At 34.4% G+C, this 19,869-nt stretch overlaps 1 protein-coding gene across 2 annotated transcripts in view; it reads left to right on the forward strand.

The window, feature by feature from the left end:
• EPHA3 (EPH receptor A3) overlaps window positions 1–19,869 on the forward strand; it is a 364,189-nt gene that overhangs the window by 268,788 nt on the left and 75,532 nt on the right. Inside the window, exons 6-7 of one of the 2 annotated variants that reach the window (XM_082745038.1) lie at window positions 15,667–15,791; window positions 18,628–18,790. In XM_082745038.1, coding sequence (XP_082601164.1) covers window positions 15,667–15,791; window positions 18,628–18,790 — 288 coding nt within the window. The remainder of the gene's footprint in view (window positions 1–15,666; window positions 15,792–18,627; window positions 18,791–19,869) is intronic. The other variant, XM_082745039.1, reaches the window with a different exon arrangement.

The following is a 19,869-nucleotide window of genomic DNA, read 5'->3' on the forward strand; positions in this document are numbered from 1 at the left end:
CATGTACAGATATATTCTTTGTATTATTAGTTTAGAAAGGACTTTAGAATGATAATAAGGAGAGCTATAAGACTAGTTAGTATGGTTGCTTTATTAAATGAAATACAAATTATATTGTCTCCAATGTCTTTCTGGAGAACTACCTCAGTACTTCTTTAGTCTTATTCCAGTAGGATAGTAGGAAAGAGGAGTATGGGTTAAATCCCAGTCATTAACTTTTTATCCTTAAAAAATTTACCATTTATATTTTCCTTTTCTTTAAAATAGAAACATATTATCTCATTATTTGTATTGCAAAAAGTATTGGCAGGTATGAATGGAGGGATTCAAATGAGAGAAGGACGTGAAAGCGAAATAGGAGCACCACCATTTGCTGACTTGTTTTAGCTGAATTTCTTAATATTTTAATTCTGGGTTTCCTGTTTGTGGAATCAGAAAAAATAATTCTCATTTCTTTTCTTTCTTTTTTTTTTTTAAAGATTATTTATTTGTTTATTTGTTTGACAGATAGAGATCACAAGTAGGCAGAGAGGCAGGCAGAGACAGGAGTAAGTAGGCCCCCTGCTGAGCAGAGAGTCCAATGATGCGGGAACCTGGGATCATGACCTGAGCCAAAGGCAGAGGCTTTAACCCACTGAGCCCCAATAATTCTCATTTCTTAAGATAGCTGTTAGAATTAAATAAAAGATGTGTGAATCTAATATATAAAATGATCAGTAACTTAGCTTACATAGGAGGTTAGATAGATACTAATATAGATATATATTTAAATGTGCACAGTAGTGCCTCCTTATCTGAGGGGAATACATTCCAAGACCCCCAGGGGATGCCTGAAACCACAGATGCTACTAAACCCTACATATGGTATTTTTCCTATGCATTCATACCTGCGTTAAAGTTTAATTTATAAATTAGGCACAGTCAGAGATTAACAATAAAATTGAATGATTATGACATAATAATCATTATGTGAATTTGCTCTTTCCCTCTCTCATTCCTTTGTACTGTACTCACCCTTCTTACGATGATGATGAGAGATGATAAAATGCCTACCTCATGAGATGAAATGAGGTGAATGACAGAAGCATTGTAACATAGCATTAGGCTACTACTGACTATTGACAAAAAGTCAGAAGGAGGATCATCTGCTACTGGACTGTGGTTGACCAGGGGCAGCTGAAACCCTGGAAAGCAAAACCACAGATAAGATACATATGTACATGATACATACATATTTATGATAATAAATATATTAAATATTTAAATATAGTATATAGTGTATAATATAAAAATGTCTTCCTGTGCAGGATTTTCAAGATTATTACATTCAGGTTTTACATTTCATCCATGTTCTTTTTATAAATATCTAACTATGGGTATAGAATTTGTTCACCTGTATTGGGCTTCTGATGATGAAAGAGCTTATGTTCAAATTTAATAAACTATTTGTTGTCAGTTCTTATAATTTTATATTTATTTTAAAAATTAAAAACATAAACATAGTTTCCTCTACATTGCATATCTTCCATCTGTATTTGGATGAAATGTGTTGATTTAAGATTTCAAAGTTACCAGCAAAGTCAACACTAAGTATTCAGATGCCAATTTTGCAGCATTCAGTCTTGGGATAGTCAGTCATCAATATTATTCGTTGTTTCCTTAAATGAACATTGGTAGTTAGCAATTTGTAGTCCATAAGGACCTTTTAATTTGTCTTCAAAAAGTGACTTTGACCATATGTTATTTTGTTAAATTATAGATGTTAACTGAATACATTCTTTGGTTGCATGTTTTCTTCCTACAATCACTTGATTGTTTCCTGTAAAACCCTGCTGACTTTTCATGGAATGTGCTGGAAAATTTTTTCTCAAGGTTTTTCTTTTGTGTCTGTAGTTCTTGTAGTCACTTTCCTCATTGCAAATTTAACTGATACAAGTTTTAGAACAAAAACATAGGCTTGTTGTTGTTGTTCAAAACTTGTTTTATTTAGATGGATTATTTTCTGGTCTGATTTCATGATCTACCATTTCACTAGAAGCTAGTAGTGGATTATCAAAAGAACTTCCCAATGTTTTTGTATACACTTTTTCCCCTGAATTTATGAATGGAAAGAACACAGACATTATATAGATTATGTGTATTGCCTATGCTTTGAATGCTTTATATTGAACATTATATATTATTGGAATATTCATTCCACCTGCACTCATTTACAAACTGTATACATTGTTTAGAATCCAACGTGTGGCCTTACAAGGTCTCTTGTTCCCTGATCCCCTTTCAGAGTACTAAACAAGCCTTTATAGTCCCAAATCAATTTGACAGTCAGTTATTCCTAAGGTTAACAAAAAATAAAAGTACTACATGTTAACCATCCAGGAAACCAAGATGTACACATAGATCCATAAATGTGTATTTGAAAACCAACTGTGAGCCCCGTATAATGTAGCTGGAGTAGAAAAACCCAGTTGTGTTTTGAGAATGGACTGCCAGACCTCTCAAACCTCAAGTTTGCTTTGCCTGTAGCATTTTTCCCTTATTTTGTTTTTTTCTAGCTAGGTGCATTTTGAAGGAAATTTAACTTGAAAAGCATGTTTCTAAAGCTAAACCACAGACTGTGTAATGTGAATAATAATGATTCTTGGCTTATTGTTTTTCAATTCCAGAAGAAATCTGACAGACCAGGTCTGTATTAAGTAATATTGCCTATAAAATAGTTTCACACAAATACAATTTTTTTTTCAACAAACAAGCCTGAAAATTAGAAAAAAATTGGAACACAGCAGAAAAATTTTCAAGACTATTCAAAGCCATATAATTAATATAACCACACGTCAGTACTGGTAAACTATGTGTACTAATTTTTATTTCAGATTACTCTTTTACATATACATATATACATAAACATGTAACTTTATTGGGGTGGGTTTTACATCTCATGAAATTTACCCTTTTCAAGTATACAATTCAATAATTTTTAGTAACTCTTCTGACTGATTCAACCATTGCCATACAAATCAGTTTTAGGATATTTTTATCCCCTTAATAAGTAATGATGAGCCTATCATTGCCTTTAAAGTTCAAGTTTTAAAACATAAATTCTAATTTAAGAGTCGTCATATTGAATTTAATTTTTCATAAATAAAACTCAACACAAAGTGACCTGAGTTCACAAACTTGGGAATGAATTTTAGAATATTTCCACACCTCAGATAACACGAACTATATTCCTTCCTGAAGTTTGCCCAGAACTGTCTGAGAACTCTTGCTCTGTGTAGACTAAAGATAATTGTCTGTTAGCTATTGGGAATTAGAAATGCAGGAAACTAAATACACACATTAAAGTGAAAGCCAAATTCTTAAAAGAAACAAGTATTACTATATATGTATCCACATAATTTTCTTTTTAGCTTTACTTATGCAATCCAAAAATGGAATAACTTTAGGCTATTTTTTTCTAATGTGCTAAAATTTTTATGTTACATGTGAAAATTAATTTGCTCCAGTTCTTAAAATTCTGAGGTCAATTATGTGGAGTTTACATAATGGCAAAAATATGTATTGATGTATTTTCCTTATTTGGATAGATTTGAGAATTTAAATTCTTCCAAAACTCATGCTAGCTCAAAAGGTATTTGACAAAAATTCTTTAGATAAATTAATCTTATGCCTGGAACCAAAGAGGTCAAACCACAGGCATCATGGAAATTAAGCAGCAGGTAGTCTGCCTTTGCAATTTCCTCTTTGTTTTTTGCTTAAATTTTTTAGAATTTCTGCTTGTGGGAAGTAAAATGTTATTTATCACAATTGAGTGCTTGCATTTCTTAATCAAGTGATATGGAGTGGAGAGAGGGAATTTGAAACAAAAAGAATTTGGGAAGTATTACTAAATGCAAGCATGAACAATGCAAATTTTACAGCCAAAATAGGAATTTTGCAAGCATGATTGCTTTTAGAAACTCTATAAGTCCCTGCTGGTGTGCATTTTGTTTGTATAAATATGCAAACATACCTGAATTAGCATAATTCCCACCTGCATCCTTCAGACTGCTAGACAACAAAAAATTGATAATCACAACCTCTTTTTTATTACTTAATTTTTAAAATTTTAATTGAAATCAGATAATGGGTTTGGGATGCATAATTTGAGGAGATGTAGACTGCATATCAAGAGTCATGGAATTGCCAAATGCATTTAACTTTTTCCTATTTTACTTGAAAATTTTCAGGTGAGGGGCACCCGGGTGGCTCAGTTCCTTATGTGCCTGACTTTTGATTTCAACTCAGGTCATGATCTCAAGGATTCTGGGGTCCAGCACAAGGTCTGGGCCTGGTTCTGCACTCAATGGAAAGTCTGCTTCTCTCCCTCTTCCCCTCCTCCTGTGCTCCTGAGCTTCCCGCTCCCTTATTCTCTCCTAAATAAATAAATAATCTTCAAAAAATATATTTTTCAGGTGATTTCTTTCAAATTAACAAATAAAGACTAGTGTGTTCTTTAAGAATATAACCATACCATAAATAAGTTCCTAGCATTAAGGTAACATAGAAGTAGGGCTGCTAAGGAAGTTGATTTCATGGTAATCAAATATTCTACATTCTATATAGTGACCTTTCAAAGATCTTCTTTTCTGGACTCTTCCCTTGCCCCCCCCCTTTTGTTCCCCCAAGCCAATGAGTATTTCTATACGTAAGAAAATTTGGTAAGTCTGAGCTAACTTTGAAAATCTGATTTCCAGTGTTTGAACAGCCTTTGAAGATTTCGTGGTATGGAAGGTTTCAGCTCCTTGAGAAAGAGATCAGCCTCTGTGATTCCGAAAGTGGACTTTCCTGCTTCAGTTGGTTTCTGCTGCACTTAGGGTAGAATTGCTAGGCACATACAAGCCAAATGGGCCAGACCTACATATGCCATATGCTAAGCACAATCTGTCAACATTTTTTCTGCTTCCACACACAGAATCAATAATATTTAGATGTAACATATACTTCTATGGTGTACATTTATAGAGGGATAATGCACTATAAAAATTCATGATTCATACAACAATGAACAGTAATGGTTGCTCACTCATGCATGTGATACTTATAAAGACAGTTGTCACTCCTTCGGGAATAAATCATTCATCCAAGAACATATATAAGTGAAAGTGAAGTTATTACAGGATCACACTCGAAGTCATACAAATACATGAATGCATGACTGCGTGTGTATGTGTGTGTGTGTGTTTATGTGTGTGTGTGTGTGTGTGTGTGTGAGCATGTATGGATGTATATGTGTTTCAAATTTTGGTTCCTCAATTAAAGTTAGTTATTTATTACTTCTGACAAAAACCCCAATTAATACTACATAATTAATCCAGAATCTTGGACAGATGCAACTGTGGTATCATTCTCTTCATTTTCTTATCTTTTCTTTACCATAAAGGATGGGGTAAAGACAGAACAAAATGTTTCACCTTGACTCTCAGCATTGCCAAGTAGGGGTAGGTACAGACAAAAGTGTTAGTTCATGATTTAGTGTATATTGTCTAACTGCTGATGTTATCTGGCTAAAATCATACTGCTGATGAACAGAGACACAGGAACCCAACAGACAGCAACTTTATAAGTACAGAAACACCTATTCCTTAAGTAGCATAAGAGGTTAAAGCTATTATTAAAGCTGCGATAGGCTGGTTTTAACCTTTACTGTTGGTTAGACATCAAAGACAGGACATCATGGAAGGCTCTGGATTTGATGGGACTAAGACAAAAAGTTATAACAAGATTGTGTGCATGCCAAGTATTTTCTTAGATACCTCATAGTGCTGTTGAGAGGACGTCTATTGCTTGCAATAACTTGTAGACAATGTTACACTATTTAGTTGTTTTAAAATGTAGTTTTTATTATTATTCAGGTATAGTGAGACCAAAAATTGGTCAAGAGATGATTGTTATGAAAAAGATAGTTTGTTACTCACAGTTCCCAAGAGGAAGGGGGGACTGCCACACCATAGAGGCCACATAGAGGAGTATCAGGGTCAGTTAGGAGGCAGAAAGAATGAGTAGAAAGCATGGGCGAGAGCCTTTATGATGATTCCTGTCAGAAAGGCAAGGTGAGATAAGATAGGTAGACCTAGGATTAGCCAATTAGAAAAACTTCAGTGGACTCTGAGGTGTAGGGACCTGTCAGCTGTCTGATACCGAGCCTTGGGATGATTAAAGCAGGGAAATGTTGTCTCCTAGAGTATAAATTCAGATAGAGAAGGCTCAGGATTGATTAATTTCATATGAAAAGCACTCTCCTGGGTCAGTCTTTGCTATTTGTAGGAATTGGCTAACCTTGGGAGAGGCAGTCTATCCCCACCCAGTCAGCAAGGCTTCAGATGCCAGAGGATCAAGAATACAGAAAATAAAGAAAGATAGTTAAAAAAAGAAATATATATATATATATACACACACACACACATATATATGCATATATATATATTTTACTTTCTTTTAAATGGAAATAACATGTATATATAGTAACTTGTATTAATTGTAAGTGTAAAATTCAATGACATTTGACAAAGATATCCACTCCACTCAAAATATAGAGTATTTCTATCAGTGGCCTCTTTCCATCTATCTACAGTTATAATTTGCCAATAAAAGTTTAATTTACTTAAGACCTGTATATATTTTGCCTTGTTTCCAAATATAACATAATATAATGTAAATAATACAATGTAAAATTTTCTCCCCTTTCTGTCTCCATTGAGCACAAGGATCAAACAGCCTAATGGGCTCATTTTTTTACTAGATTTCTAACCATCTTCTGTAAAATGGAAGCAGGGTAAGTGTCAGCCCCCTTCCGCACTAACATGTATTTAAGTCATACTTCTCCACTCCTGCAGTTAATGAGAAAGCAGCAAGCCCTTTGTCACGAGCTCCACAGAGAGTGCTCCCAAGGTCCAGATTCAGTTCTGTCTGTCTTGTGCTGGAATGTAGCAGCTCTACCCCTGAGTGACTCTAAGTCAGAAGAGACCTTATTACTTCCTCAGTGCTTTAAAACAAACACACAAACAAGCAAACAAAAACTCACAGTGTGGTTAGCTTGGTTATAACCTAAGATTTGTTCTTTCATCTGGGCTTGATTTTGCATCCTAATCCTTTCTCACCACCATGTTTTCATTAGCTACATTCAACAATTATCGCCCTTAATCTTTGGAAACTTCTATACTAAAATAACCTTGTCTGTACTCAAAAGCTGGATAAGATGTTAACTGAGTTTTCCCAAGATTTCAATACTTTTGATAAATTTTCTAGTATACTACATTTTTCAAAGACAAATAGTTGACAAAAAAATGTTTATTTGCTCTAATTTCTAATATTTCCTACATAACTGATTCCTTAATTTTTTTTTTTTGAGGATTTTCTATTTATTTGAAAGAGAGAGAGTGCACCAGCTTGAGCAGGGAGAAGGACAGCAGGAGAAACAGACTTCATGCTGAGTGTGGAGCCCCATGAGGGGCTCTATCTCAGGACCTTGAGATCTTGACCTGAGTTGAAATCAAGAGTTGGATGCTTAACTAACTGAGCCACCTAGGTACCCCTCCTACCTATGTGATTCCTTATTTCAGAGATTAATCAACTCCAAGTGAACAACAAGAGTTTTAAAATAGGTCTTTATCAATATTAACCTCTTTCACTTCGGAACATTGTATTTAGAAACCTGTGGTTTGCCCTCCATAGATTTTTTAAAGCCATATCACCTATGTGAGATAACAGAAACTATATATTGGTTTTTGTTCCCTGCTCCTGGCACAGAGCTCTACAAACTCCTGTAGTTTTCTAAATAATAGAACACTAGTAGCATACTTCTGTTCCAGTATTATGTCTTTGACACCGGTTCCTGATATAGGACTCCTGAAACTCTTATCAGTTCCTGGGTACAAGGAGTGTCTTATATTCTAATGAGGTGACTCTGGGTGAGTTTTTGAATAGCACCTGGATGAGGACTGGTCAATGTAAAGACCAAGCCATGATTAGAAGCTTGGAATTTCCAGCCCTGCTACCCAATTCTCTTGAGAAGGGAGAAGGGTGGAAATACACCTATGTGATGAAGCCTCCATAAACATCCCAACAGTATGGCATTTGGAGAGCTTCCAGGTCTGTGAGCACATCCTTGTCCTAGGGCAGTGATACCTTAACTCCAGTAGAGAGAGAAGTTCCTGTTCGTAGGACCCTCCCAGATCTTGCTCTGTGTATCTCTTCATCTGGCTATTCATCTGTATCTCCTTTATCATGCTCTTTAATAGATTGATAAATATAAGTATTTGCCTGAGTGTTGTGAGCTATTCTAGCATATAAGTCAAACTGAAGAAGGGGGTCATGGGAACCTACAATTTGTAGCCAGGTCAGAAGTTGTGAGTAACCTGGGGGCCTACAATTTGGTAGTTGGTATCTAAGTGGGGTGCAGTCTCGTAGGACTGAGCCCTTAACCTGTGGGATCTGATGCTATTTCCAGTAGATAGTGTCAGAATTTAAATTGTAGAAAACCCAGCTGGTGTCATAGAATTAGTTGGTGTCGGGAAAACCCACACATTTGGTGACCGGAGGTGTCAGAAGTGTTGTGGCTGTGGTAATAATAGGAGAATAAAAGAGAAACATAGGAGGGGACAAACTAGGGTTTTTTGTTTTGTTTGGTTTTATTTTTTTAAAAACAACATATTTGAGGATTGTTCTGATTCTATGTGGATATTGAATGACATTAAAAGGAAAACTTGGTTTGGGCACCTGGGTGGCTCAGTAGGTTAAAGCCTCTGCCTTTGGCTCAGGTCATGATCTCAGGGTCCTAGGATAGAGTCCCACATCGGGCTCTCTGCTCAGCGGGGAGCCTGCTTCCTCCTCTCTCTCTCTGCCTGCCTCTCTGCCTACTTGTGTTCTGTCAAATAAATAAATAAAAATCTTAAAAAAAAAAAAAAAAGGGAGAACTTGGTTTAAAGAATAAGGAATGTGGAAGGCAACTGGAAAAAAAAAAAAAAGAGGGGCACCTGGGTGGCTCAGTGGGTTAAGACGCTGCCTTCGGCTCAGGTCATGATTTCAGGGTGCTGGGATCGAGCCCTGCATCAGGGTCTCTGCTCAGCAGGGAGCCTGCTTCCTCCTCTCTCTGCCTGCCTCTCTGCCTGCTTGTGATCTCTCTCTGTCAAATAAATAAATAAAATCTTAAAAAAAAAAAAGAAAGAAAAATGGAATCTTTTCTTGAAGAATCCATGCAATAAACACCTATGAAATGAACCCTTCTTCTATCAGTATTGCTCAAAATTTATCTTTAATGTGTATGCCTGAAAATGTTTTTCTTCCATCACTATTAGTTCAGTTGAGAAAATTATTTTTCTCTTTACTATAGAAAATTAATGACATAATTTTATAGATAATGGTATCTCTGCTAAACACATTATAGGTTTCATTTTGGTTAGAATTTTATTTATTTAACATCAAGAGCTAAATAGAACTTATCTTTCAAAGGAAATAACCACAAAATATATTGTATATTTTACTGTAAAGCTATCCAAAGTGCATAGCTAGTTTTATGCAAGATTGTCATGACATTAGGCACCGAAGACTCTGAGGGGCTTATAATATAGTAGGAAGACACCTGGTAAGTAAATTATGTAATTACAACACAATGTGGTGGGCTAAATATTAAGAGAATGAACAACTATTCTGTATATCAGAACAGAGGAAGAAGCTGATTAACTATTGCCTAAGGGATTCAGGAAGGGCTTTTGGGAGAATTATATTAGCAATTGATTTCTAAGGATAATAATACAAGAGATTTTTCAGATGAAAAAAGGAAGAGATCCAGATAGCAAGTGTAGCAGCACATTGTGGGCAGATGACCAAAGAAATTAGCTTTAGAATTTTAATTTGAAATTTGAAAGGAGAGCACTAAATACTAAAACTGTATGTGTGTGGTAGTCTTATGAGGAATCTTAATAATTATGTCATAAATTTCAATATATGTATTTAACTGTAGTCCAGAATTTCCCAAATATATGATCTTAAGAGTTTTCCGATACAAACTTCTTAAAAATGTAGATTCCTTAACCTTTCTTTTGGACTCTTATTATTTAGCTAATAGGTTTAGGGAAAAAAACTGTTTGAAATTATAAAATTTTGAAGGAGGGGAATATTAATATTTCATTTACTTTATAAAATAAGAAGTCATCAAAATGTGTAGAAAATTGAATTTCTGAAACAATTGAGATGAAAAGTATAGAATCCAGGTGAAAAATGGCAAGAGTTTGAATTGAAGCAGTGCTGGAAAACTAGAGTTGAAAAAAGAATATTCATCAGCTGTCAGATGTTGAAGCTTTTGGCATGCAGGGTTCTTGGTGAGGGAGAATATATAAAGGAGTGTAACGCTGAAATTGAAACTGGTTAGGCTGTAGAGATAGTGAGTCCTGAGACCCAAACAGGAAATTCCAGAGAACAACAGGTTGAGGAAATCAGGGTAAGGGTGGTGAGATTGAGAACATGAAGCTATGAATGATTATGCTAATTCAAACCCAAGAGTGTTTCTGGATTTAATAGAAGGGTTCACTTCCAAACAAAACAAAACAAAACAAAACAAAACAAAAAAACAAAAACAAAAAACCCCAAAACCCAAGAAGGAAATGTTCTTAAGTGGGCATTGTAATGAATGGTACAAAAAATATAAAAGAGTAATGCTTTTAAAGGCATGTCTGATTCAAAGTAAAAATCTTTCAACCATTTACTGCATGACATTTTCCCATGGAGATAATTTTTAAAAGCTTTGGCTTACTTAGAAAAGAAATACTGAATCCTTTTTGTTTTTGCTTTAACTTGTCCAATCTCTAAACCACAGATACCTCAGAGGTTCATTAGAAATTCCCAAACCCAGAAAGAGGAAAGTCCCAATAAAAACAAACCAAACCAGATCCTTTAGGAGTTGAATTTTGAAGTTTTGACTTCCTGATTCTAAGGATGGGTCATATTTTAGCTTCAGAATAATGGTAAATTTAGCTTAAAAACACCGTAGTTAAAATAATGAATCTCTTCCATGTCTGTCAGTAGGTTTGGCATGTAAGTGTATCAAGTGTAACTCAAATACAAATTGTAAACCAACAAGCCCCATTTCTAACTCAATCTCTTTACAAGGAAATCTCTTTAGCCCAACATTTTTTGCTTCTACATTGTAATTTTTTTTTATTATTATTTCATTAGATGTAGTCAATGGCTCAGGTTACCCTGACAATGAGAGGAAATCTTACCTTTCCTCTATAAATAAATAACTAGGGTTCGGTTATTAACTATTAAGGGTTATACTCTGTTGTTTCTCTGTCCTCTAGACTAGCCACTGCATGTTTGTGATTCAAGAGGCTGCCAGATGCAGTGGTCTGGTGTTAGGGAAGTAAGCACCCAGTGAGCATTCAATCCTTCGTTCCCAGAAAGTGATGTCTCCCTAGAATAACAATTGAAAAGTATTTTGATACCAGCTTTTACAAAACACATACTAGTAGACAATATAAGGTGAAAATATCTGAAAATCTTTATAGCTCTATGTCATGACAAAGAAAAAATTTAAAGAAGAATTAATTGAAAGAGCCATGAGCAAGTCCACTGTGGCAACACAAGATATTTTTTTTAGTACCTGGAGTGTTCAGAACTTCTCAGTGGTATAGTGTCAGTATAGGAAAGCTTCATAGAGGACAGATAACTGTGTGATTCATGAACCTCTCTTCCCCCCCCAACATTTTTCTTGTATGTGTATTCTTTTAAGAAATATTTCAGTTAAAATATAATACATTTTACTTTACTAAGTATATCATGTCTCCGTTCTTTATTCTCCAAAGGACATGTGTATAACTAACTGTACCCAGAATAGCAAAAGCTAAGGGTCAAATATTTGCTTCCTCTCAAACACCAATACCACAAAATGTATTTTACACACCAAGGTATTATTTTAAAGAGGGCTATTAACTTACTAAAAATTATTTCCTTCCTATTGTTTTAATTTTTCATGTTACCATGTTCCTTCTTACTGTTTTAATTTTTCTTATTACATATATATATATATATATATATTCCCCTTTGCAGAAGTCTGCATTTACTAAACTATATAGAGGCTTTGACCAGTTTCACCATAGCCTACTTTATGATCAATTTCTTCATCTTGGTAAGAGAATCATTTCAGGTATATATCATTTAAGGTATATAAAAGAGGCACCAGATTAAAACGCCCAATCTGGAAATATCGGGGTGTTCACAAGTAATTGTTGTTTCTCCTTATATACCTGCAGTTTGCTGGGGAAGACTTGTTCTCCTCCTGTGTACTTCTTACATTAGCACTGAGCACTTCTCTAGTCTTGGGATGATTTTTTTTCATCCTATGGAACTATGACCCACCGTTCTTCCAAATAATAAAATAAAAAAAAAAAAAAGAAATGAAGACAAAATAAATCAAATCTATTTTATGATATACACTGCAAAACCATGTTCTCTTACGCAACATAATAATAAACTGAAAGAAATTTCTGTGGATATTAGAAATTAGTACTTTGAACAAATCACTCTTTAATACCTGGAAACTAACCTAAAGAAATGTAGTCCATATTATGGTTTCTCATTAATATTACGGATTCTATGAGTGCATGAGGCAGTATGGATGAATTATACTTCAAGATGTGAGTTAAGAGTGTTCTAGAAAACACTTTAAAAAGCATTGATACAGAGGCGTGCCCATAGAATTCAACTCTTCCTGAAGTACGTTTTATCATGTCTTAAAATTATTTATTAGGAGAGAGAAAAACAAGTTCTGTTAATTATTTATTAATATTAAAATATTAATGAGCATTACCTAAATGTAACGGGATTCCAGCTGGTGCACTGGGTTGAAACTGCTGACATGCAGCCAACACAAGAGGCGTGTATTAAAAGAGCAGAACAAATGACTTAACAGGGGCCTAAAAGCAGCAATCAGAAAAGGTTCATTTAACTTAGAGATGGCACAAGCTTGGAGCAATTGCCTCTACTTAAGTAAGTGTGGAATTACAAAAGACTATTTATTACAGTCAAACAGGGCCCTGCAGCTTGCTCAGAGACCTTTGAAGAATTTCAACAGTTATAAAGCCTTGCTTAGTGCAGAAGCAGTAAAATTTGGGCAGACCCCAAACAGCCTGCAAAGCTTTCATTAAAAAGCTAATACAATCTTCTTCACATTCTTTGAAATGAATGTGTTTCTCTCTTGTTGTGTGTGTGTGTGTGTGTGTGTGTGTGTGTTTAAGGAGAGATGTCATGCATGATAAGTTTCAAAATTTCTTTGAAAGTGTATTTTAACTGTTAGGGAAAATATACCAGTTTCCTGGTGATATGGAATAAATGTAGGATCTCCATGGGTTTATTAGGAAATTGTTCCAACATCAACCATCTTTGAAATGCCCCATTAAGTATATATTAAAATTACTCTTTTAGTGGATTTAATCAGCAGGAAAATTCGTGGAATTTCTCTGTTTTTGTACAAAAAGCAAAACTTATTTCCCAGGATGTTAAGACTATAATTTTTCTATTAACAATTAGATAATGAATTGCTATTTTTTTTTAAAGTAACATGGTTAGGTTAAAAGAATTCTCAAAAAATTAACATTTTTATTTACTTACAACTGAGTGATATATTTAGAAACATTGAATACATTTATAAACTTTTAACTAAATATAACCAAAATAAATTATCCTTTGCTTAAATTCAATTTCAGAGCATCAAACCACTACTGGTCAGGGGGGTGGAAGGTAAGATGATGATGAGGCCAATCCAGGAAATAAAATTATTACAATGAATAGATGAAAATTAAGTATGAAAGGTAAATTATGATAAGTTACATGACAGTAATTGCTAATGGGAGCAAAATATGAATAAGAAAATGTATTTACTTTTCCATCAGAAAAGCAACACCTACATTTTTCCTTGGCAAAAGATTAAATAATCATTTCCAGGCCATTAAATTAATGATACTTTAGTTACAAAAGAGTTCATAAGCTCTTACAAATAATAGAAATAGGAGGATGGGAAACTTACTGCAATAGATTCTTCATTTAGACTTACCCTTTCTAATAAAGTGTCATGAGGCAGGCTTCATGAAAACTCTATTTTTAAGTGAGGAGTAAAAATGAAAGGCATTTAGGTACAGGAACGGTTTGAGAAGTTAGACGCAGAAGTCAGCATGTGACAATCACAGAAACATCAAATCCACAAATACAAAACTTCTAATGCTAGCTATTAAAGGGAATACAAATACACAGGATTCTAATGGTACTCGACCTGAGAAAAATCTTCATAAAAAAATAGGTTGTTTAGCAGTGAAAATGATCAATAGTTAATACACGTGAGGATTCTTGATTTGGGGTTGTTTCATGTTCGCAGTTTATTTTGTTACATTCCCTCAGGACGGGTTGCTGCTGAACCCCACAGTGAGATATTTCAGCTGGCCAGTGTACCAACATTGAGTTTTGAAACCAGAAGTACACGGAGGGATCGTATGCATTTTTCTTTTTAATGGAAGGATTTAAAGTGGGAGATCACTTAAAATATATTTAATCTTCCATTAGAAATGAGGGTGATTGTATGATATCTGATCCAAACAGATGTTTTTTATTCTTATTCTGTACTTTTTGATAATGCATAGCAAAACATAATCAATATAGAGTCAACACCCAGTAAAATACCTCAGTATCTATCCAGAGATTTGTGACACAAAGAGCAGTCAGTTCCTTTGTACTTCTTTATTTATTTATTTATTTTTTTAATTTTTATTTTTTATAAACATATATTTTTATCCCCAGGGGTACAGGTCTGTGAATCACCAGGTTTACACACTTCACAGCACTCACCAAAGCACATACCCTCCCCAATGTCCATAATCCCACCCTCTTCTCCCAAACCCCCTCCCCCCAGCAACCCTCAGTTTGTTTTGTGAGATTAAGAGTCACTTATGGTTTGTCTCCCTCCCAATCCCATCTTGTTTCATTTATCCTTTGTACTTCTTAATAAATATTTTCATTTTACGAAATAAAAATACAAAAGCAGATGATTATTGTTTCCTAATAAATATTTTTATTCATGAGAGATTTTTGTGAAAAGTCAAGACCTACTATAATATGTTCTAAACCCTGTCCATTTACAATACACTAAATATTATTATTACCTATAGATACCATGGGACTCCTTTTGCATAATAGATTCCAGTCCTCTTACAGAGTTGCATATGAAAATGTTATCAATGAACTGCAGAATCTGGCATTAATAACTTTGCAACGTTATAACAAATAGGTAGCCCTGATGTTTGGTTCTTTTTTTAATATATCAAATATATTTCATTGCTTACATTATAGTAGCAGATTGAAAACATCTGCTCACTTGCCACTAGTCCACCAGCAGCTGAAAATCTCAGCTCATTTTCCATAGGCCTGTATGTACCAGGGCTATAATCCAGCTGCTGGGGCTTGATATGGGGCCAGATTAATACTCCAGAGCCTTTGAAATGGAGATAGTGCTTTCTTGCCAAAGATAAGAGCAATGATGGCCTGCATTTGCTTGTTCCTTTCTTCTTCTGTGCTCCTTTACCACCTTTCCTAATTGGATTGATTTGTGTCCTCCCACGATCCCTTCCTGTTGTTTCTCTACAGCTCCATCGCCTGTCATGACGATTAAGAAGGATCGAACGTCCAGAAACAGCATCTCTTTATCTTGGCAGGAACCTGAGCACCCTAATGGGATCATATTGGACTACGAGGTCAAATACTATGAAAAGGTGGGGAGATGATGTGAAAGGGTTGGGTTGTGTCGGGAAAGAGGTAATCTTTTCATGAGCTGTATACTTGCAAAGAACCCAATGGTGTTGCTAAGAAGCGGTAAAGCTCTTTGGAACTCTGGTCGTGTGATACCTTTGATTTATCAGTAGGGGGGTTTTGAAATAATTGTGTCAAATATCCCCCATTCTATAACAATATGTCACAGCAAAGACGTCAGTACCAAACTTAAGCCATCGAGTTATGGCATTAGAAATGACATTTATGTCCTCTGCTGAGACCCCTGTTCTACCAATTATTTCACAGTGATTCCTTAGCCTACTGACGAGCTACTCCTTAGTTCATTGCCTTCAGCATCACTTCCTGACCTTCACATTCACGTGAATTTCATTCAGTACAGATGGGAACATTGAACTAATAGCAAAGCCATCATATTATTGAACTGGCAATGAAAAGCTTTCTTGATACTTTCAAGGTAACTTGGAAGGTGGGAGTGGATGGATAAGTTTGCTCCATGTCATAAAATTGTGGTTCCATAATTCAATTATAAAAATTAGTACAATGATTATTTATAAGTAGAATGTAGGCTATAGTATTTCATCACCTCTAAATGGTACTTATTTCTCCCTGGTTATAAATTATAGATAGGTTCGAAAGTAAGATATTCAGATCTTATCAGAGCTGGATGGTTTTATAGCTACTAATGTGAGTAAAACATATTTGTGGGCAGCTGACAAAGTATTTGCAAATGACTTAAAATCAAATTGCGTATTTATATTTATATAATACTTTATAGAACACTTTTGTGTACATGATTTTATTTTGAGTTGTCTGATGATCCTATGAAATTTGATAATTGGGTTCATTCACTAATAAGAAAACGGAGTCAGTGGCATTATTCGAATTTCTCACAGCCTCATTGCTAGTGAACAGGTCTCGGTTTTGAATCCTGGCAGCCATGACCCCTCCTTTAGTGTGTTTTCCTGTAATACATGTCTTGCTCTACATGAGAATGGATTATTAGAGACATGAGAATTAGTGGTATGATCAGTTGGCAAAAAAGCATAATGTATAAACATTCATTTGCATTGTGTAGTTATTCTCTTTATTGAGGTTAATGTATTTCTTAAATGTGATGCTATTTTTTCCCCCATACTGTCCAATGCGGGAAAAGGAACGTTCCTTTCATTAAAAGAAAAGAGAGACCTAATCAACTTCATTGTGCTAAAGTCTTAGTATAGATAACTTATTTGCTGGCTTTTGGTCCTCCTCTGTAGACAGCACTGTGAAATAGTCATCTGATCATGATCTTCTATTTTTAAAAGTGTGACAAGATTGTTTGGGCAAATGTAACAATCCATGTTTTATAGACGATGCAACAAAATAAAAAGAAAAATGACACATCTCAGTTCAGATAGCAAAGCCAGGAAGCACCTAAACTTTAGGTCTACAGGGCTAATTTAAAAATGCAGTTAATTTATATTTATATCTATTATGAACATAAAAAAAATTCTGAACTTTCAAATTTATTAACAAAGTACAATGCACATCCTTGTATTAAAATAATATTAACAAGTGGAAGGAAAAAAATGGCTGTATCTATTCATTATTCCCTAAGCATTTTAAAACTAGATACAAATGTACATGCAATATTATCTTTAATATCTGCTTATATAAATATTTATATCAGACATACATAAATTTAAAAATTATTCCCAAATGTATATAATACTTAGAAATATTTTGAATGTTTCCCTAGAATTTAAGCTTTGTAAGGTCTAGCTTTCTTGACTAGTTCACTAATGGTGATGCACAGAGTCAAGTTTTGGGTATAGGCTCAACAAATTTTTTCACAAATAAAATAATTATTTCTGTAAAATAAATATATTTGATCCTCTTCATTTTTTAATATACCAGCTTACATGTTATCTAGTACATAGCTAGCCTCTTTAACTAGTTAGCACAAAATATCTGTAATGTACACTTCTGTAATATTCTATGTCATTTTGGTTAAGGATATCCACTCTAGGTTTCACCCCAGGTGCAGGGACATTCCACCATTGTTCAAAATCAGGTTCCCCATAAAATACTCCATGTATATTAATGTGCCTTAGGGGAAAAACACAATTCTGTGTAAATCCATTTTTTCTATATAAGTCTCGACACACAAAAAACTTTCCTGTTAATGTGCACTGTGAATCCCCTAATATACAATTTCTATACAATATACAAAGGGTCCCCTGATGGAGATCCTTTGGGGAAATATCTCTTTAGTAGAGATATTTGTCTCTACTAAACCACAGTGACTTAGAATAAATACAGTGCACGTATAACTGATGCCTAGAAAGTTATGAATGTAGAGCTATATGTAAAACCTAGACTTGTGCTCACTTCAGCAGCACATATACTAAAACCTGGACCTTTTCTGAGTTTAATATTTCATAATCAATAAAAAATACTTTTCTGAGAATCAGTAGGGCATTCCTATTAAGTTTAATTCACAGGAGTATTTTCCTCATTGTACATTTATTTTTGAAATTAGATCAAAGCTTTCATTCAGACTTAGCCTGGAAGAAAAGATACTTTCCCTGGCATATTCACGAACTGGTAAGAATGAAAACTTTCCCTGCTTCATGTGCAGGACACAAATCATTTTACCCAAGTTAGGAAATTCTTTATGCCTCTACTGCATTCAGAGAGTGAAATGATTGTTGTTTCTTTTCTGTGTCTTATGCTCTATGTTAAAATCTGAAAGAACTGGTTTTGAGTGGTTCACCTTTTTATCATTTGATAGCATTATGAAGATATGATTTTAACATGATTTTTCTTACCTCAAAGCAGGAGCAAGAGACAAGTTATACCATTCTGAGGGCAAGAGGCACGAACGTTACCATCAGTAGCCTCAAGCCTGACACTACTTACGTATTCCAAATCCGAGCCCGAACGGCAGCTGGATACGGGACCAACAGTCGCAAGTTTGAGTTTGAAACTAGCCCAGACTGTACGTATTATTTCAGCGTCATGTATTGGGAGAGGGCTGCTGTAAAGGTGTCTGATAATTCATTCTCATTTTCTCTAAATTTTAATTGTTAACATTTAGATAATACTTACATATTGAGATACACTGAAAGTAAATTGCTTGAAATATTTGAAAATTTGTATGGTATTGAGTCTGCAGATTTGTGTTTGTGTGGGTATGCATCTGGGTTCTTGTTTTTCTCTTTTACACACCAAACATGTTCGAATGCTGAAATGCTACTGGTCCTCTACTGGCCATAAATTGCTTTGAGGAAAATTATGTAATATGGAAACATACCCTCAGTACTTGTTAATCCAGATGTCCTGGGTTCATTGCATAATCCAGTGAATTATTTAAAACACACACACACACACACACACACAAAAAAAAAAAACTTGCTGATATCCATGAGGATTTTAATATTGTTTTAATCCTTAACACATTCATCTTGTGTCACTTGGAGATTGAGGATTTTCTAAATCGTGATTTATCACCTCATTCACATTCACAAGCAGTTTGGATAGTCTTATGTGTCTGACACCAAATTTGGCATAAATACATCTAAAATTGGCAAACATTTTCCCAGTGGTATTTTTCTTTCCTTCAAATGTATTTGCTTTGGATTAGAAAAACCCTCTGCTGAAATATAATGTTTAAAAAGTTAATATCATGGCCACAGTACTAATACAGAGTGAACACACATTCAAACTAAGGATTTTATTTAGTTTATTAATTAATGAGGAGACTTTTATGTATTTATCTATATTTTATTTATGTTCATTATATCCTCCAAAAGATTAAACTGGCTTATTTATTTATTTTTTTAGATTAAACAGGTTTAAAGGAAAATTTGAAGATCAGATACATATATACATATGAATACATATTTGTGTGTGTACCTATATAGGCAATCAGGAATACTTAAACAAATTTACTAATTTGCCCCAAACTGACTAATATCCTATAGGACAACAAATGTAATGATTGAAGTAATCTTTTCTACTGCACATAAACCATTTATGTCTCCAGTGAATGTTTTATTTTAATTTTAATGGGAGAAA

This window comes from Mustela nivalis (genome assembly GCF_964662115.1).
Source record: "Mustela nivalis genome assembly, chromosome: 1".
NCBI lineage: Eukaryota > Metazoa > Chordata > Mammalia > Carnivora > Mustelidae > Mustela > Mustela nivalis.